At 39.3% G+C, this 26,933-nt stretch overlaps 1 protein-coding gene and 1 long non-coding RNA gene across 4 annotated transcripts in view; one reads left to right on the top strand and one right to left on the bottom strand.

The window, feature by feature from the left end:
• UBE4B (ubiquitination factor E4B) overlaps positions 1 to 26,933 on the bottom strand; it is a 109,033-nt gene that overhangs the window by 19,688 nt on the left and 62,412 nt on the right. For all 3 annotated transcript variants that reach the window (XM_032495154.1, XM_006179901.3, XM_006179899.3), the window contains 14 exons: positions 25,358 to 25,499; positions 24,247 to 24,347; positions 23,135 to 23,249; positions 19,811 to 19,894; positions 17,153 to 17,209; positions 16,467 to 16,583; positions 16,277 to 16,375; positions 15,785 to 15,898; positions 14,911 to 15,109; positions 12,252 to 12,390; positions 5,989 to 6,088; positions 4,656 to 4,783; positions 3,705 to 3,803; positions 2,723 to 2,958 (listed from right to left, as the gene is read on the bottom strand). In XM_032495154.1, coding sequence (XP_032351045.1) covers positions 2,723 to 2,958; positions 3,705 to 3,803; positions 4,656 to 4,783; positions 5,989 to 6,088; positions 12,252 to 12,390; positions 14,911 to 15,109; positions 15,785 to 15,898; positions 16,277 to 16,375; positions 16,467 to 16,583; positions 17,153 to 17,209; positions 19,811 to 19,894; positions 23,135 to 23,249; positions 24,247 to 24,347; positions 25,358 to 25,499 — 1,730 coding nt within the window. The remainder of the gene's footprint in view (positions 1 to 2,722; positions 2,959 to 3,704; positions 3,804 to 4,655; positions 4,784 to 5,988; positions 6,089 to 12,251; positions 12,391 to 14,910; positions 15,110 to 15,784; positions 15,899 to 16,276; positions 16,376 to 16,466; positions 16,584 to 17,152; positions 17,210 to 19,810; positions 19,895 to 23,134; positions 23,250 to 24,246; positions 24,348 to 25,357; positions 25,500 to 26,933) is intronic.
• On the top strand, positions 8,914 to 20,175 carry LOC116668250. The gene is made up of 4 exons (XR_004325332.1): positions 8,914 to 8,981; positions 14,666 to 14,675; positions 14,785 to 14,794; positions 20,163 to 20,175. It is a non-coding gene; the product is annotated as an uncharacterized LOC116668250 (long non-coding RNA).

Below are 26,933 nucleotides of genomic sequence, written 5' to 3'. Positions count from 1 at the left end.
TCCACAATTGGCAGGAATTTAGGTTGTTTTTAATACATACTACACCACATTACAAACACTAATACAGCAAATGTTGTTATAAACATTAACATACATTTATAATTATTCCCACAGGACAGATTACTAGAATGAAGTTTACGTGTAAGAGGGTGTGCTGGTTATTGAGCTGCTGTCTCTCAGCCCCAGATCCACCCTATGTGGGCTTTGTGATGCTGGGACTGGGACTCTCTAAGTTCCCCTTTGCCAGGGGTCCTCTGTTAGGTTGGCCAACAGGGGGTGCTGCAGGGGAACTGGAAAACCTGACAGCAATGACTCCATAGCAGCAGTAGCAGCGGGCTCCAGTTACCAGTTTTGATTCATTCTTAGAGGACCAGCAACCTTGCACGCCCTCAGAGACACCAGCACCAGCTGGCCAATGTCCTTCCTCAGGCCTGGGTCCCCGTTCTGTCCAAGTCCTCATTTTAGTTACCTAGAATCCTACAGCCCCAGCCTTTCCCCTTGGCTCCCCCACCCCCTAGGGACAGACCATGGCTGCTTCCTTCTCTGATCACGTGTGTTATCCCGATGTTCCTTGTTTGCCTTTTCTGTCTTCCAAAACCTATTTGACCAGTTTCTTATATTAAATTCTCTCTATTAAAATAACTGTTTCTGTTTTCCTGACTGGACCCTGAGTGATAGAGAAGACATAAACATTTTTAAGGCTTTGGGTATGGACTGCCAATTTGCATTCAAGAAAGGCTTTACCAAGCTTACATTCTCAGAGAGTCTCACGGCACTAATTCTCCACACTAGCTAGAGAGGAGATGAAATAGGCTTTTGCAGGTTAGTTTATTTCCCTATGACTGTATTAGCACTAGGTATTCTCACCTAAAAAATAAATTTGATAGGTGAAAAGAGGTACCTCATCGTTATTTTAAGAACTGCAGAATTATCTCTAATTCAGCTAAGCCTGACAGGTGCAAGGTCCCATACAAGGTCCATCCTATACATGAGTGATGCATCACCTGTACCTGAATAGCCCACAGTCCTCTCTTGCCAGGGCCAAGAGATAGGAGGAGGATGGGAAAGCTGAGGGGGGAACTTGTACCCAGGAGTGTTCCCTGTTGTTGCCAAGTGAGAATGTTAACAATACTTTGAAGGGCCTGTGTACTTGCTTTAGGTTTAAGAGGATATAGGTAGGCTCAGGGAAGGAAACTCCTAGTAGACGACACAAAATAATAGGGACAAAAGGGAAAGGAGGCAGACAGATTCTTGAGCCCTCAGAAGCAAAGAGAGAGATGTCAGCACCAGCCCAAAATGAACAAGAGCAGGTCTTGGTTGACCAAGAGGGGTGACTGGCACTGAACACAGGGGAACCCTACAACTGCTGTTGCCATTGTAAACAGCAAGCAACTGGGCTCCGGGAGGCCAGTGTTTCTTCCAAGAATGTGGTGAGTACATGCCAAAGACACTGAATGCCCAGAACGTGCTAGGTTCAACAGAAGAAACAGATAAGGCACTTTCTTTCCTGAGAAATATACAAACTGGAGGGAAAATGTTGTTAGTACAATCTTGTGCCTTTGGTAGAGGACAGGTGAATGGGTCCTATAGGTAACTGGCTTTTTGAAAACACATTTGCAGTTCAAAAGACAAACTAAAAATGAAAATTTGGTAGGCAAGACATGGAAACAACCTAAATGTCTGAAGACAGATGACTGGATAAAGAAGTTGTGGCATATTTATACAATGAAATACTACTCAGCCATTAAAAAGAATAAAACAATGCCATTTGCAACAACATGGATGGACCTGGAGAATGTCATTCTAAGTGAAGTAAGCCAGAAAGAGAAAGAAAAATACCATGTGATATCACTCATATATGGAATCTAAAAAAAAAAAAAAAAAAAAAAAGACAAATGAACTTATTTACAAAACTGAAATAGACTTACAGACATGGAAAACAAACTCAGGTTTACAGGGTAGGGGAAAGGGATAAATTGGGAATTTGAGATTTGCAGATACTAACTACTATATATAAAATAGATAAACAACAAGTTTATACTGTACAGCACAGGGAACTATATTCAATACCTTGTAGTAACCTATAACAAGATATGAAAATCAATACATGTATGTATATGTATGACTGAACTATTATGCTGTACACCAGAAATTCACACAACATTGTAAACTGACGATATTTCAATTAAAAAAAACAAAAATGAAAATTTGGAATATTATTCTCAGTCTTGTTCACTGGTGTCAACTAGCACCTAGAACAGTGACTGGCAAACAGTAGGCATTTGATAAATGTACAGAATTAGTGAGTGAGTGAAAACTCTCAAGAGATCCTGACTCCACTGGTTTGAGTGGGATCCCCAAGAATAAGCATGTTTAACGAGCTGTTTTACCCAGTTTTGAAACTGTGGATTATAGGACCATGTTGCAAAACTAACAATGTAAGTTAAAAGGCTAAAATGTATCAGGCAATTTCAGATAAAAATACCAACTTGATCTCATTGTTACCCATTTGATTTTCAGTGGATCCTGCTGAATCATTAGGGGCTAGTATGTAGAATGGTCAGCATAATATTTCCACAACTCAGGGGAAAAACAACCAATGGTTTATGTGCTGCTGGAAGGGGGTTAGTAGGATAATACTTAGGAGTGATGTCAGATATTAGGTAACAGGTTTAGAGTAACTGCATCCACAGGTGCGTACCTGTATACATCAGGAACCCACCTGTATAAAACTTCATCAGGGAAGGGACCAACAACTTGGTGGAGAGAGGATGGTTCTCAATCATTTCAAAAAACTTCTGGGTTCGTGGCTGAACAGCAGGGTTGGTCATAAACATGACTTCTACCAGTTTGGCCACCAGATACGGATTTCGGATGTAGTTCTGGTTGCACAACATCACAACGAGGAACATCACAATATCCTGAGTACAGGGCTCATAAAGCACCTGAGGAGAGTATCTGAAGACAGGTGAGAAGAGCAAGGAGTAAAGCTCTGAGAAACTCAACTCGGGTGGATGGATGCTGGTGTCATCAGGGGAGAAAGGGGACGAGTAAGTCTAGGAGCCAGGATACTGAATTCCCTTTCACTGGCTGAGTTTAAAGGGACTATTTACATTATAACTAGATTGATTTAAAACCCACTGCATCTACTGGCCGCAGCATTTAACTTACTATGTTTTAGAAAATAAACCAAAGCTATGATTAAATCATAACATGAGCTGCACAGAGATCTGCACGACCTAAAACACTTTAAAAAACATTTTGATGGAGTTGTTTTCATTTTTTAAAATTTCAAACATTGTTTATAAACTTGGCCCATTTCTTTGCAAGCCTTCTCCAATTCTCCAATTGAGAAAAATTTGGGTACAAAATGTAGATGTGGGTATTTCTGGGTTTTGAATGTTCACTCAGATATTTATAAACTGTTTTTTTCCTTCTGTTTCTCAGAAACACACACTCAATTATTAAAAATTCAACGCAGTTTTCACAGAGTACATTATTACCAGCATTGTTAATCCTCCTTCTGTCTTGAGATACTATTGAAATTGGCTTAGTGCCACAGCTGGATTTATTTTTCCAGTCTCCAGGCAGCATTCAGTTAGAGCAGTGGCATAAAATGGAGGTTCGCAATATAGTTCACAATATAATGTCTGCACTAAATATAAAAACATATTAGAACTGTGTAATATGTGAATGGGACTTACTGTACAATAAAAAATAAAAATTCAGCAACATCTTCTACATAAAACTCAGGCAATGCTGCAAATACCTTGGGGACATCTGAATTTAAAGGCAGTGTTACACTGTCAAAGAGAAAAAAGTACTGGTTACAAAATGAAATGCACATCAAACTGTAAGGAATATTACACTACCACGACAAGTAAGTGTTTTACTTGGAAAAAGCTCTCATTCTATACTACAACTATGTGAAAAGTACACTGGCAACGAAACCACCACCAGAAATGAACAGGGGATGATGAAGACGGGGATATGCTAGGGTGGGCGTGAAAGGTTTTCCCTTTTCTTGATTTCCTGTTAAGGCTAATGCAATAAATAAAATGTGAAGGAAGTAAAAGGCTCATGTTTGGTCATTTCATGCGACTCGTACTGTCGGAGACAACAGAGCTATACATGTACTTCAGTACTTTCCACTCTTCAGAGGGCTTGGGCCAACTTCACCAAAACTGGTGATCCAGAGATTTCACAGTAACAATAAACTAATAATAAATAAAATAAAAATCACTGCCGAGAGGCGATGTCCAGTTGATCAACGATGTTCTCAGCTCATTCTCTGAACTGGCTACAGATTTGCCGGGACCCAGTGCTTAGGGAATATCCTGTATCCTAATATCCTGTTAATGCCAGCTTTCAGCTTCCCAGTGTATAGATTCCCTTTTCTATCGATCAAGATTTTACAGCCAATTTTTAAAAAGCACTATATCAAAATTAATATAATAGGTACTAACAGTCCCTTATTTAAACTGTAACTAATTACAGCAAAAATACTGATTAATATTACAACTTTCATGGTCTATATAAGCACAATCTGGAAACTGAAAAAAGAATTCTTGATAACGTAAGGGTGCTGGTTTTAGGTATCGACTCAGAAGAGCAAGAAAGAGTAGAGAAGAGGAAGGAGGAAAGAGCACACTCACTCGGGGTAGGCAGGGTCCAGGATGCGGAGCAGCAGCTGAATGAGAAGGCCATAAAAATTCAGACATCTTCTCAGGAAGCTCTCGTCAAGTAAACCAGCGTCAGCACAGGCCTTGCATCGTACCAGTTTCTGTGGAAGCAGGGACGGCCCCACCCACAGGTTAGTTGGTAGCTGAGAACCCACAGTGCGACTGGGCGGGGAATGGGCCAGGGGATGAAACCTAGGTGCCAGGGCTTCGAGAGTTTCATCACTAACTCACTATAAGATGCTGGTTGTGGCTCCAGAGCTTTCTCTGCTCTAAGAAAAAGAAAAGGTGTGCCAGGTGAACCACCAGGCACAAAACATAACGCAGAGTTAGTGCTGAAAAAGGTACGTCATCACTGTCATATTCAAATAGCTTGACAGGGAGGAGGCCCTTTGGAAGTCAGGGATGGTTACTGGGAAGGAGCCAGACAAATCTGCATCTAAATTTCAGAGGATCAGAAGACCGCTGTGAGTTTAAACAAACACGTGTGCACACGTTGACATGTAAATGTAAACAATTTGTAGACCTCTTGAAATGCATTTCTGGAGTGTTTGGTGGGGGGGAGTCTACAGACCCCAGAAAAGAGCCCCTGGTTAATTTTGCTTCTCAGAAAGGTCTACTTATCAGTGAATCAAACTGAAATCTTAACTTGTACCAGAAATCTAAGTCAGGTAAAATTTCACCGTATCATCCTACTAATCAACAGAAAACATGACCAGGTAACATTCAGCTTCATAATTTGAACATAAACATATGAAAAATGCATAAACTCGCTATTTGTGCTTCCTGTGTACAACTTAAGTTAGCATTTATTGTTAGCTACATCTCATAAGCAGAAACCTTCCACCTATAGTAAGGTTCTGTGCTATGCATCATTTTCAATTAAATGAAGAATGAGGGGCAAAGAGAAGAGGTCTTGCCGCTACCACAAATCCACTCTGCCAAACGTCATGAAAAGGTGTGGCTGGACATACTGGAGTGTGTGGGTTTTAGGTCAGCGGTTAGCAGATGGGGAGCTCTTGCACAAGGTAAGGACAGGGAGGTGATATTCAGCCGACGATAATAAAACCCATTAAGAATTCATATCGTCATTGGCATAAGCATATGCATTTTCTGTCCTGAGATTTAAATATTATACATAGATACACAGAAACCATCAACAAGTTTTTAAATGCACCATTTTATCTTGGGGGAAAAGAATAATGAAGAAAAAATAAGGACATTAAACTGCTCATTCAAGGCACATGTTCTGGTGGGGAAATTACTATTATGAGGCTGGTCTATAATTATTCCAATTAACTATACAAACCTTAAGCTGAGTTTTGCAGCGCTTCAGCATTTCCCGGTGTCTAGTTGCCAGTGGGGAATCTTTCCATTGACTTTCATTATTTTTCAAATCTTCCACAGTTCTGAAATTAAAGACTAACAGTCAAATGAAAGAAAACATACAGATCCATCATCCATTTTATCTATTCATTTCCACCATTTCATTGACTCTTGGACACACATTCCCACATCCCTCCCCCATCCCAATGGCAAGTTATGGTTAAATCGGCAGCCATTTTTCTTTCTTACTGGTTCAAACGTAATGATGTCTTAAACTTGATGGCATTTTAGATTTGATGAAATACAGTAACCATTACTTTTGGAATGAAATGCATTGTTCCCTGTTTTTCTGGGACAGAAAATTCAAGGTTACTATTTCTTTTCTTTCACAATCGTTCCCTGCTCTCTGAGATTACTTTTGCGACTTGCTCCTTCACTCCCTTCAGGCGTCCCCTCAAATACCAAGTCAGTGAGGGAATGCCTTTCTTGATCATGTAATATGCTCTGTATTTCAAAAGCTGGCTCATTTAACACTATTTCAACCCTTTCTATCAAAACATTGTGTAGAAAACCAGAGGTTGAACAAGTTTTAAGAACTACATTTCCCAGACTCCCTTGCTGCCAGCATTTCTGTAGGAGACTTGGCTTCCACCAAGAGGTGAACCTCACAGAAGCAGAAGTGACAGCCGCATGGCTCTTTGAGAAGCACGGTGTGGAGAGATTTTGCCTGAAGCAGCTTCCTGCCAGGCCAGATTCAAAGGAGAGCTCTGGGAGTCCTCTTTTCCAGGCATTCCAATGATTCAATAAACCGAACAGTGACCTTTAATAATCCTTTCTGCTTATTCCAGATAAATTGGATTCTGTGGTCTACAACTAGAACATTCTGTGGTCTACAACTAGAACATTAGTCTGTGGTACACAGACTAATGCTCCGCCCCTCTGCCTCCACCCCCAGAAGATGTCACAGCTTCATTCCCAGAACCTGTGAACACGTGTTACTTTACAAAAGGAACCTTGCAGAGGTGATTAAGGGTATGGCCTTTGAGATGCGGAGACTATCCTGGATTGTCTGCATGGGCCCAATGTCATCACAGGGTCCTTCTGAGAGAAAGAGGGAGTCAGAGTAAGAGAAAATGTGACAAGTGAAACAGAGGTCAGAGAGAGGGAGCTGAAGATGCTGTGCTGTTGAGTTTGAAAAAGGAGGAAGGGTAGCCATAAACCAAGGAATGTAGGGGGGTCTCTAGCAGGTGGAAAAGGCCAAGAAAGAGATTCTTCCCTAGACCTTCCAGAAGGAATGCAGCCTTGAGTTTAGGACTTCTAACCTCCAGAACTCTAAGACAATCATTGATGTTATTTTAAGTCATGAAGGTCATGGTAATCTGTTGCAGCAGCAAAAGGAAACTAAAATAATGACCTAATGTTTGTTGGCAAGAGGTTACAGGTAATAGGCCCTCAAGAAAAATGGGCCTCTGGGATGAGCTCTCTGGGCTGGTTTGTAAGTGGTGACGATTCAGTTAGCATGTGAGGGCATAACACTGGTAGCCCAAGGCTCTCAGTGAAAAAACAGCTGCAGAAATAATCACCAGCGATCTCCTGGAATGAAGGGAATCCTGGAGTGGCTACTTCTAACTATGCTGAGAGCTTACAGAATAAAATTACAGGCTCAAGATTTTAAAATCTTGCCTCAAGGAAAAGTCAATGAATCAGGGAGTTTCTAAAGATGACCACTGAGAAGCAGTCTGGCCCTACAAATCACCAAATGAAAATATAGACTGAATCCATAACCTCACTGGAACTCTTATCTGAATGTCAGAGCAATGACTGGGACTCTAAGAATTCAAAGGGAGGACCTTGGGAGAATTTAGGTACTCCAAGTACCCAAGTCCCTAAATCCCCCGAGCCTCACTTGACAGCAGAAGCAGCTCCGGCAGTGACTGTACACACTGCAGGTAGTCACACTGCAGGTCGATGCCAATTTCCCTTCAGTTTCAACCCATCATACTTTATTGCTTCCTGAACCGTAACTGGAGTGAGATCAATGACTGTCCTTATGGGCCAATGACAAAAGTCACATGCAGGAAAAGCCACATTTGAAGGAAAAAAAAAAAACAAGATTTGCTAATATACTATATTAGCTTCCTACTGCTGCTGTCACAAATTATCACAAACTTTAGTGGCTTAATACAACACAATTATAGTCTTAGAGTTCCAGAGGTCAGAAATCTAAAATGCGTCAGCAGGGATGTATTCTTCCTGGAGGCTCTAGGGGAGAGTGTTTCCAGCTTTCAAAGGCAGAAGCACTCCTTGGCTTGTGAACCCACATCACTCTGACGTCTGCTTCCGTCATCACATTTCCTTCTCTCACTCTGACCCTCCTGCCTCCTTCTAAAAAGGACCCTTCTGATATACTGGGTCCACTCAGATAACCCAGGAAAATCTTCCCACCGCAAAGTCCTGAAATTAATCACATCTGCAAAGTCTCTTTTGCCATGTAAGCTAAGACATTCACAGGTTCTGGGGACAGGGATGTGAATATCTTTGGGACACCACTGTTTCACCTACAGTATTACATTACTCCATTCCACAGTAGCGTCGAAGGGCTTCTGAAAATGCTAGATCAGCAAGACAGGAACATACTAGCATACTTCTAAGTATGGATAAATCTACTGACATGAACATAACTACCAGAGAGTCTGGACTTGACCTTATCCTGGATAGCTGGGAGGGCCTCTAACTGTGTGCCCAGCTGGTTGACTGAAACTTGGAATTGACAGTGGCCTATGCTAAATGAAGTTGAGTTGTCAGGAATTCCTTAATATAATTCAGAGGAAGGAACCCAAAGTGTAAGAAGCTGGGAATATTAATGTAGATTTACCATATATGACTAGGTCAGATAATTGTCCTCTCAAAACACACACATACTCCAACTATGTCCTGGAAGATATTTCTTGTATCACAGCACTGAAAACTACAGAGGTGAGGGGACACCAGCAACTCTGAGGAGCACCAACTCTCACTGTAGGCTGGGAGTGGAGGTGGCAGGTGGTGCCACTGAAGTGTATCCTCCAGAGTCAGTGGGAGTGATGAGATCCCAGGATGGCATCCATTCCAGGATGGAGGAGCAGACAGATCATAGTCTGACGTCTGTATATGCCTCTCTCAATAACTGATACTATAAGCTGATAAAATCAGCAAACGTTAAGAAAAATTCAAATAAAAAATGAACTTGACTTAATTGACATGTATGAAATGCTGCAATAAACAACAGAGAAAGCACATTCTTCCCAGGCCTCTATGGAATACTTACTAATGTAAACGTTGGCTACAAAGCAAATCTCAATAAAGTTTAAAGAAGACAAATGAGAATGCACAAATCAGAACTCTGATCACAAGGGAATTTAGCTAAGAACTGGTAACAAAAGATAAATGAACAAATCCCCCAAGAATCTGGAATTTAAACAATGTAATCTTTATATGACCCACAAATCAAGTAAGAAGTAATAAAAATTGGAAAATATTTTGAACAATAAAATATGACATACCAACAGGTGCTCAACATCACTGATTATCAGGGAAATGCAAATCAAAACCACACTGAGATATCACCTCACACTTGTTAGACTACCAAAGAGATCCGAAATAAGTGTTGTTGCGAATGTAGAGAAAAGAGAACCCTCCTACACTGTTGGTGGGAATGCAAACTGGCACAGCCACTATGGAAAAAGATCAGAAATAAGTATTGTCAAGAATGTAGAGAAAAGAGAACCCTCCTACACTGTTGGTGGGAATGCAAATTGGTGTAGCCACTATGGAAAACAGTATGAAGTTTCCTCAAAAAATTAAAAATAGAACTACCACATGATCCAGCAATTCCACTTCTGGGTATATATATATGAAGGAAATGAAATCACAATCTCAAATGTTCACTGAAGCATTACTTAAAATAGCCTAGATAAGGAAATAAGCTAAGTGTCCACCAACAGATGAATGAATAAAGAAATGTGATACACACACACACACACACACACAACAAACACACACAAACACAGAGGAGTATTACTCAGCCATAAAAAAGAATGAAATCTTGCCATTTGTATCAACATGGATGGACCTTGAGGGCATTATGTTAAGTGAAATAGACAGAGAAAAGACAAATACTGCATAACCTCACTTATATGTGGAATCTTTAAAAAAACACAAAAAACCAAGCTCATAGATACAAAGATACAGAGAACAAGACTGGTGGCTGCCTGTCAGGAGGAGTAGGATGGACAAATTGGGTGAAGGGGGTCAAAAGGTACAAATCACTAGTTATAAACTAAGTAAGTCATGAGTATGTACTTATACAGCATGGTGACTATAGTTAATCACACTGTATTGCATATGTGAAAGTTGCTGAGAGTAGATTTTAAAAGTTCTCATCACAAGAAAAAAAATCTGTAACTATGTATGGTGATAGATGTTAACGAGACTTGCTGTGGTGATCGTTTTGCAATATATACAAACATCAAACCATTACGTTGTACACCTGCAACTAATATAATATGTCAGTTATACCTCAATTTAAAAAAATGACATGATAAAAATGAGGATGCAGCCAAGGCATGCTTAGAAGGAAATTCAACACATATGAAAGGGCTGAAAATGAATGATTTAAGTATCAACCTCAAGAAGCAATAGAAACATCAACAAAAAGCAAATTAAACTAAAAGACAGGAGGAGGAAGTAATAAAGATCCTATAGACATAAAAATGATAAAAAGATATTATGAACAATTTTGTACCTAAAAGTTTTAAAACTTTAAGTATCATGGGGAAAACTGACACAAGATGAAATAAAAATCTAAATAGCTCTACTTCTATTAACAATAAAACACATAATTTAAAAAACTTCCCACATAGAAGCCCAGACAGCTTCATTGATGTTTCCAAACATTTAAGAAAGAAATAAAATAATTCTTACACAATAAACTCTTCCCAAAAATATAAAAAGAGGGAACACTCCCCAACTCATACCATGTGGCAAGCATCATGCTGATAACAAAATTTGAGAAGGCCTTAAAAAGAAATAAAAATTATGGTCAATCTTTCTTTTGAATATAGACTAAAAAATCCTAAACAGAATATTAGCAAATAGAATATCCAATGAGATCTAAAAGTGATAATATATAAGCTGAGCTTATTCCAAGAATTTAAGATTAGCTTGATGTCAGAAAGCAAAGTGATGTTATTTCAACCCTATTAATAGAATAAAGGGAAAAAAATCTGATCTCCTCAACAGAGATGGAAAAACAATTTAATAAAATTGAACTCCTGTTAAAAATTTAAAAAACTTTAGAAAATCAGAAACAAAAGGGAATTTCCTTAATCTTAGAGGATATTCAAAAGGCTTTCCCCGATTAATTGGGATGAGAGAGAAATTTCAAGAAGGTTATTTCTACTCCAGATTGTAGTAAAAATTATAGCCAGGGCATGAAGTCATGGAAAAGAAAATTATGAGAAAGAAAACTGTCATCATTTACAGACAACATTATTATGTGCAGAAAAAAAATATTAAGAAATCTACTGGGTAACTATTAGAATTAATAAGTGATTAATTCTATTTTAAATCAAGGCAGATATTGGTATGACATACTTTCTCAGTATGACATACATTATACTCAGACTATCCCAGTCCTGGAACAAACTGTGGAAATGGCTACTCCATTTTTATTCCAGATGACCTGTTCAAAAAAAATATCTGCCTCCTATTCCTTTGACTTTTGTTTGTTTGGAGGTGCTGGTACTTGGGGAGTAATGTTTAGATTAAGAAAAACAACAACGGTGCTAATGACTAGGATAATGACTGGCCACTTTGGACTTCTTATGTCACGGGACAACATGCAAAAAACTGAATTACATGTTGGCAGGAGTTAATGATCTTGTTTATTAAGGGAAACCAGAGTTACTGTTTCATAGTCCAAGGAGAAAGGATGACTGGAACCAAAGAGATCCTTTAAAAAGTGCCTCCTGATAATCCGGTGCCCAGTGGAAAAAGTTAATGGAAGTCTATGGTAATCAAAGTTTGGGTCACATCACCATGTAAAGGACTCTGGCCAACAAAGAAACATGGATGTGGTAGCAGAGGCAGATAATGTACTGTAACACAGGTACCCTCATATTCATGTTTACTGGTCACAATGGAACTGCCTGCTTCTGAGAACAAGTAGTGAATCAAGCAACTCAGGACATGGCATCACGCACGTACCTATTCAGCTCCCGGATGGCCCGGAGTCTACGGATATAGCGACGGCAACTCGGCAGAATAGAGAGGTGGTGGGCGTGCAGGGTAAGAAAGAAGCATTCCGTAGGGAATTTCGGCTCAGAAAACGGAGGCTGATCTCCATCTACGAAAAAGAACATCATCCCCTAAATAAAACTTATTGTGTGACTATTCAGAAGAAAAGCACAATTAAGAAGACAAAATTAACTTGCATTTTCAAGAAGTTTAAGGACACTTTTAAAAAATTACAGACTTTAGTAGTGTTATAAAAAAAACAGGTTTCCTGTGACTCGGTTTAATGATCAGATATTCTGCCTCATCTGATTAAATGTTTACATATTTTACCAGCAAACTTTTGTGATGTCTTCCTGATGTATTTTATATAACCACTTGTATTATTTAAACATCCTTATTAAACCTCAAAATGGTATTAGATTATGTTTATAAGCTGTAGATTCTATAGCCATTTCCCTACTGTTAGGACATATTTGTTTTTTCTAATTATTCCCTATTAGAAATAGTGCTGGCAAACAGATGGAAAGATATGCCATGTTTTTGCATTGGAAAAGTCAATACTGCTAAAATGACCTTACTACCTAAGGAAATCTATAGATTCAATGCAATCCCTATCAAATTACCAACGGCATTTTTCACAGAACTGAAACAAAAATTTTTTAATAAGCATGGAAACACAAAGACCCCCAAAGAGAAAAAAACAACACTGAGAAAGAAGAATGGAGCTGGAGGAATCATGCTCCCCGGCTTCAAACTATACTACAAAGCTACAGTAATCAAAACAGTATGGTACTGGCACAAACACAAACACATAGATCAACAGAACAGGATAGAAAGCCCAGAAATAAACCCACCCACTTATGGTCAATTAATCTATGACAAAGGAGGCAAGAATATACAATGGAGAAAAGAAAGTCTCTTCAATAAGTGGTACTGGGAAATCTGGACAACTACATGTAAAAGAATGAAATTAGAACATTCTCTAACAACATACACAAAAATATCTTATCTGTCACAGGCATCCATAACTTCTCTTTGCCTGTGTCTTTCCTTCTCTTGTCTACTCTGTCTCTACTTCTCTGCATTCTCTCCCTCTGTCCCCCTGGACCTCTCTGGGTTACGACTGCATTTAGTCAGGAAAACAGTTGTGGTCAATCAGGGAAGGTTCTCTTCTTTCTTCCCCTTTCACAGAAAGGGTCTTCCTTGGCTCCAGCCTTCCTCTGGGCAGCCAGATCTCTAGAGAACCCCCTTTGATCTTCTCCACAATCCTGACTTCCCTGGCCCTGACCCAGGAGCCCAGATCCTAATTCTGGAGTTTGCTTGGCTTATTGGAATCAAGTCTTCTGAATCAAACAGAAATTTCTTACAGAATTAGACTGCTTCCCTCGCTATTAACAAGTATGAGAAACTGCAACCGAACTAAACATCCCGAAGGATGAACTCAGGTCAGGGCGTGTGGCAGAGTAGAGCCCTGGACTCCGCTCAGCAGACCTGAGCAGTAGCTGCGACTTGCTGAATGACAAGCTGGGTGAGCTTGGCACCTTCTGGAGCCTTGGTCTCCTCATATTTAACTAGAAGACAGCAGAGCTGCTATTAAGATATTTATTAAAGTTCTTTTCCTGATAATCCCATAAGCCTACAAATAGGAACCTTCCTGTAGTATGTAAGGGAAGGGCAAATGGAAGGCACACTAAAATCTTTATAGATTACATTGCTGCGTTATGTTTTGTTTCAAATGTACCATGACTCAGAAACAGCTTTGTACTGGCCAGTAAAGTCTGGCCATGAAAAAGTTACGACTTTCAGACAGAGAAAGATAAATGCTGTAAGATACCACTTACATGTGGAATCAAAAAAAAATACAACAAACTAGAGAATATAACAGAAAAGAAATAGAATCACAGAGTAGAGAAGTAATTAGTGGTTACCAGTGGGGAGAGGGAAGGGAGGAGGGCAAGATGGAGACAGAGGATTCAGAGGTACAAACCATGACGTATAGAAGAAGCTACAAGGATATGTTGTACAACATGGGGAATATAGCCAATATCTTTTAATAACCATAAATGGAGTATAACCTTTAAAAACTGTGAATTGCTGTATTGTATACCTGTAACATACAATACTGCACATCAACTATATTTCAATTTTAAAAATATGTAAAATAAATACATAAAGTTAAAAAAAACTAATGACTTTACACCAGAAACTAACACAACATTGTAAATCAACATTTCAACTAAAAAAAAGTGATGACTTGTATATAACAGTAATGTTAACTCCCGGAACAAGACAAGCAATCAAGACCTTACACACACTCCGTCCACCACCACAGCCCTTAGAGGGAACCCGAAAAATGTAAGGAAACTCTGATATAGCAGCTTTAGGGGAAGAGGAGTCAGTGAACACAGGCAGTGATGACTGAGGACAGCAGCAAGGGCAAGAGAGAGCTGGGGGCAGCGAGGTGACAGACAGGGACGCTGCAGCTGGTGTCAAACTGTGCCAGGACGCTCTGAGTTCACCTGGACCTTCTGATACAGGATGTGTATCTATTCTACCGTTTTACTTTAAAAAATAAAACAAAACCAGAAGGGCAGTGTTTTAACGACCTAATGATGGACATGTGACTCACAAAGTTCAGTCAGCCAGTCGTTCACATCCTCCATCGTCGCGTTCACTCTGGTCTCATCGTTGGGAAGAGTGATCCGACACCTCGGGTGGAATATATATGTGGGATCCACCGTCTCTAACTTGATCTTGGTGCTGAGCTGCTGCAGCACCCAAAGGAAATTCAGCATAAATCCGTCTGTAGATACCAACCTATCATCAGTCTGGGAGATATAAAAGTATTCAAAATCATAATCTGAGTAGAAATTTTGGCACAACTTTACCTTAGCCCACCTTAGCCAATCCTTAGCCACCTTAGCCCACACTCCACCCAGCACATTTGGTGATTTCCTTCCTGAAAACCCTCCCGTGGCTCCCATCACAGTTCTTACGATGTCCGCCCTGCCTGATGGAGATTCTGCCCACTCCTCCAGCCCATGACCTGCCTGTTTCTCTGCTGTTCACCATCCTCCAACCACAAAAGCCTGCACGTGGGGCTTGTGCCAAAACTCCTTCATTCCCACCTCTGGCCTTATACGTATCTAGAAGGCTCTTTTCTCAGCCTTGCTATGACCGGCTCTTTCTTATCAGTCAGGTCTCTGATCAAACATCTCCACCTTGGACACTGCCTTGCCTTCCTTCTGGTACCTCCATGGTTACTTTCAAGTCCTCAGCCTCGCTTTATTTGCTTCATAGATTCTATGACTGTCTGAAATAATATATTTACACATCTACTCATTTACCCTACAGAACATAATAAGCCCCACAAATGTAGGAAGTTTGTCTATCTTGTTCAACAATGTATCTCCATTTCCTAGAACAAGATCTGGTAGGCACTGAACATGAGTTGGATAAATGACTTTAGCAAACAAATAACAGCAGTTCTTGGGGAAACCTACTTGCATCTGTGCCTTCTTCATGTTGGCGTTGACAACAGCTGCCATGTAACCAAGGGCAGCCTCCCGGGTTTCACCATTTAACAAAATACTATGCAGGATCTTGAAAAGCTCTTGCTGAAATTTATTTCATAAGGGAAGGGAAAAAAAAAAAAGAAAACTTTGTTTTATAAATGATTCCTTTTGACTTCAAGAAAAGCTAAACTCTTTCCCACTTTTTCTCCTCTTCCACATCCACTCATCTTAGAAGAGCCTGACTACAGGAGAAGAAGAGTCCACATTTAACTGTGTCAAGATAATCGGCATGAAAGCAGAATGTGGGCTGGAGCACGGAAGCAGTTACAGGTTTAATAAAATAGACTGAGCTATTGACTTCCTTTCCAGGGTAAGACCAGACTACCTTCATTATGCTATAATTAGCCTATAATTTTGCTGCTTTTAACTTTCAGAACTGAAGACATATTCATCCTTTGGATTCATTTTCTGAACACCTACCCTTCCCAGCTCCAAGTAATGCTGTAGTGACTGGCTAACCACGCGAGTGTTTTCCAGGGTAATGGCGGGCCCTGAGAAATACTTCTCAGCCACTTTAGCCTGGAAGGAGAAAGCAGAAATTCCATCAACACATAATGTGCATTTGGGGAGGAATCTGAACATAAGGGCAGCAAGGTGCAAATGTACTTACATCATCTTCTGCAAAGACTGAGAAGCTAAAGAAAGCCCCCAGATAAGAGAGCCTCTGCAGCTCCCGCCCAGAGCCAGGGCTTAAGGATTTGGGCAACCACAACGGCAAAGCAGCAACCTGGGCCAAAAAAGCAGAAGAGGCAAACGAAGCTGCTCAGTCAGCAAGGGAGGTAAAAATGAGACAGTGTTCGGAGAAGCCTACCTGGTCGGTTGGCCCTTAGCCACCAGCACAACGGCTGACACTTCACATCCAAAAACACGAGGGTCACAAATGTGTTAGGATCTCTGTCAGTGTTTCCTCATTTTAGGTGAAGGAAAACCCTCCAATTCCTCTTTATTTTTACAAGATATCCTTTTAATTTTTATATTTCAAGATACTCTTTGATACAGCTGAAATGGACTATTCCTATCCTCAAAGGACTCGAGGAATTGTTTCCTGTAGGACCTGTTATTCTAGCTGTACTATACTTGTCCCCCCGAATCACAAAAGAGAGTGAGTAACGTCAGCCCAGGAAATGATGAATACGAAATGATGAATACGACAACAACGTAACATTTGAGAGGTACCCACATGTGTTAGTCGTATCTCCATCTAAATGTCCTCCAAGGAGTGTTTTCCAGATAATGTTACTTAAAAATATCTTCTGTGTTATACATTCACTGAATGTGCAGGCCCATTGCACTTACCAAATTGCACACAGGGTGTGTCTTTCCAAACTTGGTTTCACAGAGCTCACCTAAAGCCTAGAAACAAGATCAGAAAGTGTCATTCAAATGTATTTCATTCTAAATTGACTGCCATGTGTAATATCAAGACAGAGCTTTAATGTTGCTACAAACACATCTGCATTCCCAACAAAATGCTAATCACTCCACTGCTTTTCTGATGAATAAAACATGCACATTGCAAAAAACTTCAGATGAAACAGAAATATAAAATGAAACTAAAAACCACTCATAAACTTTACTCTCAGAGATAACCTGTTTTGATATTTGGGCCAACAGCTTTCCAGACATATTTTTGTACATATACACACAGAGATAAATAAGCATATTTTTATAGTAAACGACTTTTTCATTTAACATCTTTCTATATCAAAAAGCTATGCTTCTGTGAGGAGGGGAGGGTACAGCTCAGTAGTAGAGCACATGCTTAGCATGCATGAGATCCTGGGTTTAATCTCCATTCCTTCCATTAAAAAAAAAAAAAGATATGCTTCATAAACTTCAGATGGCTAGTCTTGCCAGCATTAAACAGGATTATAAATAATTAAAACTTAATAAGCTACCAAATTCAGAATATATTTAAAAGTACTACTTGGTTTCAAGATCCCTGGTTTTGTGAGAACTCCAACATTTTTCTTTGGAGTTCCAATTGTTCTGTTATTAGAGAATCAGGAAAAATATCTTTTAGGCATATAAACACAGTTTAACATAGCCATGGTAGTACAAAGAAATACTACTTTAATAGTAATTTTCTCTGTGATCTGGACATTGCTATAAAAGCCTCTAAACCAGCTGGTGGAAGCTTTTGAGTTGATGCACGTGGGCACTGACATGTCTCTGAGAAGCCACTGAGAAGGGAAGGTTCTCACTGCCCAGCACCTGGGTCCCAAACTTGGCTGCGCATTAGCAGAACCTGGGAAGCCTCTGAAACGCCCAGTGCCAAGCCACACCCTTGCCACACCCCCAACGAATTAAATCACAGCGTTGGAGAGCCAGGCATAGGTGTTTTTTTAAAGATCCCCAGGTGACTCCAAGGTATGGCAAAGTTGGGACCCACTGATCTAGAGGATAACACAATTCTTTCTGATTTCAGCTCCGATGGTCTCCCTCTTCCTGCCTCAAAGTACTGTCCTTTCTCTCACAGCACTCATCGCTGTACAAGCATCACTAATGGTACAAAACAAGCTATTGTCTGTCATTAAGGGAGGCCTTTGTCTTCTGCCCAGGAAGAACATTTTGTTGATATCTGACACTAAAAGCTCCTTACTGAAACATCAAGCTAATTCAAACCATTATAGAAAAGCCAACAATTCCATGAGGGAATATTTACATAATACAGTCATAATTAATGTGCACTAAAATAATTCATCACTGAACTCAAAACAATCAGATTACTTCACTTCCTTTTATGTGCCACAAGACAGAACAATGCGTAAGGATTAACAGAATTTCATTAGGAACCTGAGTAACACTTCTACTGGGAAGAACCCTGACATAACATCTATTGAAAATTATTTTTAAAAGTCAGACTTCCCACTTCACCTTCTAACTTCCCAGCTTTGTCTGTGACGTTTAGCCTTTTAGCTTACCTTTGACTTTCTGAAATAGATAAATGCCCCCTTTGTGTATACCTCGGTATTAGCACTGATCATGGTGCCATTATCTGACTGTGTGGCTGCGGTCTTGATTTTTGCAGTAGATTATGAGCACCGTGCAGAAAGGCACCTTGTCTCATTAGTTCCTGTGTCCCCGGTGTGTGACACTGTAGAGGTCCTTGGGAAGCAGTGAATTAACTGCAGCAAACATACCAGTTTAACTCAAGCCTCCCTTTACACAAGGTTGTATTTATACAGAGTTAACTGATTTCGTGTTTTGATATTTTTCCTTGTAATCCTAGAATGAAAAATACTCAGTAACACCTCAAAGGATTTGTCTCCCAAGTTTAAAGCAGCAAATTCAGAAGAGAAAAGAGCCTCTTTTTTTCTTTCTGGTTCCAGTGTCTTCACAACAGGCAAGACCCTTGATGAGAAGCCAGCTGAAAGTCCTGTTCACAGTTCATGCTTGCTCTAAGTGTCTGGGGGAACTAAGCAGATTTCTGTTCTCCAAGTAAAGCCTGAAGTGAAGTGTACAGCCTCAGGAAAGAGGAACGATGAACAAGAGAATCACTCTGTGATTTTCTGCAGAAAGTTACTACAGAAAGATAAAATTGTGTTCCTTTTCTTGCTATAACTCTACCTTTTAATTTGCACTTGTAATAGTTTTCTTTTTAAATAACAAAATTTCATCCCAAATACAGTATGCTCGTTTGTAGGAGAATCAGAAGGACACCACCAATATTTATCGTTTTCATATGCTATAGAGTAAGGCGAAGTACATTTTAATGACTGCACCCCTGACTCCTGTCTAGGACTCGGATGGGTGGACTAGGCACCGTGCTGCTAACTGTCTTCTCCGATGCATCGCACTGCACACCAAACACTCTGCATGGCCAACACAGTGATTTCATGTTTTAAATCTGAAAACAAGGCTGATCATGGACCTGAAAGAAGAGTGTATGTTAAAATAATCTGGAAGAAAAGCATTTACTGAATGGGTGACAAGAAAAAGAATAAGTTTTACCATGAGGGGGTACTTAAAGTAGTCACTGTCAAGCGAGCACTCTTTGGCAGCGAGAGCCAGGCCTTGTAAAATGGGGATAAAGATCTACAATAAAAAAAAAAATCAGAAATATAAGTTTAAGAGAACTGAAGAACGGAGGCATATCAAGTCAAGTGCTGAATCTGAAAGTCCTGGCATACCTCCCCCCAAGAAAAGGCTATTTTTGTTTGTTTATTTGTTTGTTTAATTGAAGTATAGTCAGTTACACTGTGTCGATTTCTGGTGTACAGCACAGTGTCCAGTCATGCATATACATACATATATTCGTTTTCATATTCTTAAGAAAAGGCTGTTTTGCAATAAAGGAGCCTAGACTCCAGCCACAGAGTATTGTTCTGTCCTTTCACAGGCTAACCGCAAAGTAGCAGAGCTGAGTTCTTCAGAAGTAATGGGACTCAGTGAACCCTAAAACTCTGACAAGACTCCCCATGATTCAAGAGAACCTCACAAATGTGGAGCCAGCTGTAGGACCCTCCAGGGCTCTTTGTGCTGATCAACTAAATTCTGCATATCTCAGCAAAGCGTGTGTTTCTGATTACCAAGCACCTATAATCTGTAAAGAAACTGGACTAAATGTTCCAATATTTTTTCAACTCTATCAACATTTTAAGAAATTTTGTGTTGCCACCCCCACACCTATATCTAATTCTTTCCATCTTTCCTTGTTTATTTTGAAGAGAACAAGAAAAACAAACCAATAATGAGTATTATTATTATTACATTAACTTAAATTATGTGGAACAAAGAGACAGCCGACAAATGTTGAAACTGAAAAAGAAAACCTTATTAGAATGCCTTACCCCCATATATGGTGTGATGAATACAATAACCTGATTTTGGAGCTTACGGGCACTCAAATTTACTTTTACAAGTTCACCATTAATACCAGGAACACTCTGCAAAATGTGCTCAGCACAGCTCATCTTTAAATTTCACAATGCATTCACTGAGCAGCACATTCAGGGAGTTGGCTGGGATTCAAGGCTAATAACATGAAGGAGAAAATGTTGTAAACAACAGCTGACAGTCTGCATGCCAAGTTGAAAAAAGGAGTGTTCTCTAAAGCCACTAGAAAACCTGAAAAATTCCCTTTCCTAATTTCATACAACTGTATGGAGCACCTTTGTCATTTGAGGAGCACTGTATAAAAAAAAAGGTGCCTTGAATTACAAAGTGCCTTGAGATATCAACACAGCTCTGGATGAAATCATTCCAGTTCTCGCCACTCAATCAGGGCAGAAATAATGTGCTTTCGTAAGCTAGCTAAAAATGGAGAGGTGATGCTTAGGTGTGGGGATGGGAAAGGCCAAAACCACCATCAAGGTGAAAAACAAACAGTAGTTCCAGAACCACCAAAAACACATTTCATAATTGATCATTTAGAAACATCTCTAAGCATTTTCTTCAAGGATGCTATAAAGTAAAACTTCTTTATCTTTCTAGTAGAGTTTTCCTCTTTTGCAAGTAGGGTTTAATTTATAATAAGCAGACAAAATATTACTAAGCATAGTATTTTTCAAATGGTCAAGCATTATACAATTTGCCTGACTTACATATTTTAAATAATTTCATTTTCAAATAAATATTTCCCAGCACTGATTAAAAAAAGCTCCAAATGTTCCTCTCCTAAATCCTAAATTCTAGCTGCTATTTATTTCTGCTTATTTATCTATGAACATCTGAAACATTAAAGGGAGACTGCAATTTCAGTCAAAAGATTTAATAATTCAAATCCGCCACACTCTTAAGACAAAAACGTAAAATGCTGTTTTTCAGTTCAGCAACTGCCTTTTACTCATCATTTCTCTCTAGGAAAGACACATGCTGATATATAACAAAGGAGAGTTCAAGACTGAGTGGCAGAATTCTGTAATTAAAAGTAAACTGGTCTGCAGTGGTTGCACAATATTGTGAATGTACTAAATGCCACTGATTTGGATACTTCAAAATGATTTACTTTATACTATGTGAATTTCACCTCAATTTTTAAAAAAACAAAGAGGTCATTTCACAGCTTCTATATAAGTTTCTTTATGAATAAAATAGGCATAACATACCTCTTTTAGCTCATCACTGAGCTTTTATACAGTTAAATCTACTCTGTGTTCCTCAAATGATGTCTTTTTAATAAAGTATTCTAGCTCATGCATATTACACATATAACACAGTGCATCACTTAAATCCCCCGAGACATTTATTTCCATTAGAGTTGACATAACTTTCTAAGGAAGAAAAGCTCACTATGATGCCTGAAATACTCCTATAAGTCAACAAGACCATGATTCAAGATGAGCAGTTGATAAATTCCAAATACAGAGTCCACAACACTAAATGGGATTTTTACTCCTGGATTCTTCTTTTACTGATATCTTGAAAACTACTGAAAACATACTTTCTGAGATTTCAAAGTCCTTAATATGAATAGTTGCAAAAAATGTTTGGTATAAAAATAGATTAAAAGGAATCATATCATTTATAGCTATCACCTCTGTTACACTTTCTGGAACCAAAAAAGGAAATCATCATATAACAACTTGTTAGAAAATGTCATAAAAATCCTTTTATCAAGGGAAACAGCTGTGTGATAGTTGCTGTGGCAAAGTGCTTACTTTACAACACAGGTTATAAAACAGTAATCAAAATTAATGCCAAAGTTTCACCTTGGAAGAAACCTTCAAGACTAAGTTTATTAGTTATTACTATTATTAAGCTTTCTTATTAAATGTTGCATATCTGCATTTTCACTTGACTTTACACAATGGGATATCAACAATGTATGAATATTTAATGAATGAAGTGATCAGTAAGGTATGAGACACCATTCCCAGCTTAGTGGTGAGAAGACAATGATTTTATGAGACGTGCAGACTGCTGCTGAGCTAATTTGGTCTTTAATTTATTAATCTCCTTTTTGTAAACTCAGAGAACTGCTTTTCAACACTACTTTTCTGGCAAATGCACATCATGTCTTATGTATTGTGCTAAAAGCTTCTTGAAATCAGACAGGGTCTTATATTTCTAACCTCCCAAAGCACTTAGCACAGACCAAGTTTAAAATACTTGATGTTTGACTTACTAGCTGAAATGGGCACTTGATTTGAACAATGTAGCTGTCAGTCTGATTTCCTCAAGACAGGAACCTCAGGTAGCTTTCTCTGGGCAAATAACACATGCATATTCAAATTCAGGAACCGATGTTTTCAAAGTATGGTATATTTAGAAGTCTGCCTTTGCAGAGAAGCCTCCTAAGTGAAAAGTTTCAGTAGCAAGTTCACAAAACTTTACCTGCTTGAACACTTCTTCATCCTGGTGAGTGGTTCTCACCAGTTCTTGAATGAAGCCGTAGGGGAGATTCCTACACAGCATGTACGGCACCAGGAAGGACGGCTGTTGCATGGACCTGCAGACCCACCAAAGTCAAGGGCTGTGATGAGTCAGCTCGTTACCATGTAACATACAGAAGGTCACGTCAGCAGTAACTGTCCAATCACAGCTCCACATCTCCCAAACAGTCTACGCAACTGTCAATAGTTTTAGGCAAAAGATCACCCTTCTTAATGTTAAGACAATCACTTTTTGGGCTTTTCAAGAAGAAACTATAGAAAGTTTCAAAGAATCCATCTTTTCCTCCATACAGCCCTTTACAAATAAAGCATTAAAAAACCTGGAGTATTATATGCCTCTTTTACTTATTTATTTATGCCTCATTCAATGGGGAAAAAAATGATTAGCAGTGGCTGAGGACTTTTTAAAACTCTTACTAATTTTAACCATGGAACACATAAAGTTTTAGTACATGTGTATCATTTTACTTTTTTTTTTTTGGACAAGTTTCCAAAATGGTTACCGTACAGAAAATAATGTAAGATCATCAAGAATGAATAAACTTTGTAACTGACATTTTTCCTTTAGATATTTTTCATAAGAGAAATGAAATCTAGAAATGATTTTTTTTAAATTTGAAACCTTTCTGGGACTCTCTGAACAAAAATTAATAATGTAGTACACTTTGGGTGATTCCCGAATTACCTATTCTATCACTGTAAGTTATTACAAAAGAAATTAACTGAATGATACATGGAAAGTGATGATCTGCACATTTTTTTCAAGTATCTCCACTGATTTCAAGCAGCTGCTTTTAAACTCAATTACTAATTTCACGCCCTGATGTCAATATATTTCAACAACAGTCTATCTCAATAGAATACACAGAGAGTGTTTTAATTTCATAGTGTTGTACAGAAAGAAAGGGACCTCAGAGGCCATCGAGTCAGCCACTCATTTCACAGGTGAGGAAGTAAGTTATCCAACGTGGTGCAAAATGGCTGGCAGCCTATGTCCACTGATGGAGAGGGTCCTCTCCCTGCTAACATCAAGCACACGTTGGTTCTTCATACCTTGGTTGCGTGAGGGAACCCTGTAGTACTAATGCAGTATGGGATATGCACTGTGAGCGGATGTTGCTCAGAAGCTGGCTGACGGCTGGCTGGCTGCACATCTGAAAAGAGAGATGGAGGTTAGGACTACAAGACAAACAAAATAATCCCACACAGCTGAAAACTGATGAGAGTCAGAAGAAACTGATCTCCAGGAAATGGCATCCTTTTCTCTCCCTTTACTGATAATGAAAAAACTAGACTAACTGTTTCATCCAAATATACTGACTCCACTGAAACCTAAGGTTAGAGAAGAAAGCAGCAGAAGCTTGAGGTGACCACGTGGGGATTTTAGAGATATGCCCACTCTCTACGCTTCAAAAGATTAAGTGCCACAAACTTCAAGAGGCCCTTCACAAATATGAAACTAACAGGTAGACAACCAGACTCATTTCTAATGGAAAATCAGAACTAGAAAATGAAACAGGAATGAAATGAGATAATAACTGAGCATGAAATAGCAGAAAAAGTGTAGCTTGCTGAGTTTAAACACAGCTTGCAATTTATTACTTATGTGAGCCTGGACAATTACAGGTATCCCCTGCTTTCTGAAAGTTCACTTTACTCCACTTCCCTTTTAGGAAAGACCTACATAGGAGATGTACTTAATCTCTTTGAAGTTCACTTGCTTATTAATACAATGGGGAAAGTAATACACTACACTGGATTACACCGGACTAACTGAACAACTGTGAGAATTTGAGCTCATGTAGATCTAGCAAAGTGCTCAGCAGTCTACAGGCACTCCAAAAATGTTGGTTATTATGGCTATGACAGGCTATGAGAAATTATCAAGTCCATGTGAGTCACTGGTGGCAATGGCAATCGGCTCTGTCACTTTTTCCTTCCTCTAGGATGTGAGTTTCGTGAGGGCTAGGATCTTGGTCTGCTTTGTTCACTGATACACCCCAAGCTTCTGGTACAGTCTGACCTACAGCAGCCCAATAACCACTTTACTGATTGAATAAATGAATAAATGATCCTTAGGGGGTTAAAAAACGATTTGTTTTCAAATAAATAACCAGGTTTTTCTGTTTTGTTTTGTTTTTTTAATGAATCTATTTCATATTACCTTTGGTGCTTTTTTTTCCTCTATTCCAACTCGGTCAAAACACTCGATGAGGTAGTTCAGCATATCTGTCTCCTTGCACGTCTCAATGGTGAAATGGTCACTGTAGGAATCCCAAGTACTTGCCCCACCAGAGGCTCCCAAACTTTGGAGAAAAGAAAACAGATTATTTTTATCTCTTCTCAACAACTTATGTTTGATAGAGTTTGCATTTCTGCAGCAGAAAGCCTGTTAGGGTCCCCGCACCCAGAACAAAGCACAGACACCCATGCAGCCACGGCCAGAACTGACTGCTTGTTTCACTTGCTCCAAGTCCAACAACAGCAATGTTTAGTAAATATTTTATTGACCTAAGAAGGCAGTCTGACCAGAAACCCAACATCTCATCTTCTTGGGAACGGCACCTTACAAAACCAGGAGGACCAAGAACTGCTGCCGAGCGCCAGGCACTTGAAGGGATGTCACACACATGTAAATCAAACCGGCCCAGCCAAACCAAACTCGGGCAGGCCTGGAGGTCAAAGCCAGCCTCTACTTTTGCTAGAACTGAAGTCTTTAGGAGTCAAGTTATAAGGGACTAACACAGTAACCTTCCTTCTAACTTCTAGCACAGATCTCAAAGACCTTCATCCAGCATTTGGCAATAGGACCAGAGCTTAGGAAAACTGTCCAGTTAGAAGGTGACATAAAAATAGCTGTTATCAACAAAAAACGCTTAGCAAAAGGATAAAGTAGATAGTGAAAACAATACAAACAAAAATCTTGCACGAGGAATATCCAAACTAGCGATCTATGCCCAGCCCTCCTGCTTGTTACCTGAACCCAGAACTTCATCTCATCTGCTGTGGGGGTTCAATGAAGTCATGTGGGGGTGCTTTGTAAAACAGAAGCAGGACACAACGTGAGGCACTGTTATTATTAGTAATAACTATTCTCTGAGACTAAAGCGAAACATTATCACAAGGGGTAGGTGCGAGGAAATTAAAGTTTAGATCATCCATCAATAGGCCATATACCAAAGTAGATGTAGAAACTCACAAAGTGATTGGATAAACATGAAAGATACAAAAAGAGGAATCATGGCATAGGAGGAGGCCAGGAATTTTGAAATGAAGAGGAATGCAAAAAACATAAACTTTGCAAAAAGAAGTACATGTGAAAGATGGTAAAGGATAGGAGGAGTATAAGGAACTCGAGAACCCGCCCCTACTTCAGCCTGGGGAAGACAAAGGCTAGAAACTAAAAGAACTGAGATACTAATGATACGTTACGTGGATAGCTACACAGATATACACACAACGAATTATGGAACATAAACGTAACTGACCTTAGAATTTTAGGAAAATCATCAACCTTGAAATCAAAGTATGATATTAGAGTATTTCAATAAAAAAGTTGAAAATGATGTCACAGCTTTAAATCTAAGGCTCTCAGCCCAGAGTCTAGTAAACCTCTGAATTCTTACAACTTAATACATAGGTCTGATAGAAGGGAAAGGAAGAGACAAGACTGAGAAGCAGTGAAAAGCACAAGGCAGCCAATGCCCTCCTCACTGGGTAGATAATCCAGCCACCCACAG

The sequence above is a fragment of the Camelus ferus genome, chromosome 13, assembly GCF_009834535.1.
Source record: "Camelus ferus isolate YT-003-E chromosome 13, BCGSAC_Cfer_1.0, whole genome shotgun sequence".
Taxonomy (NCBI): Eukaryota; Metazoa; Chordata; class Mammalia; order Artiodactyla; family Camelidae; genus Camelus; species Camelus ferus.
This window is presented reverse-complemented; position numbering and strand designations above follow the sequence as displayed.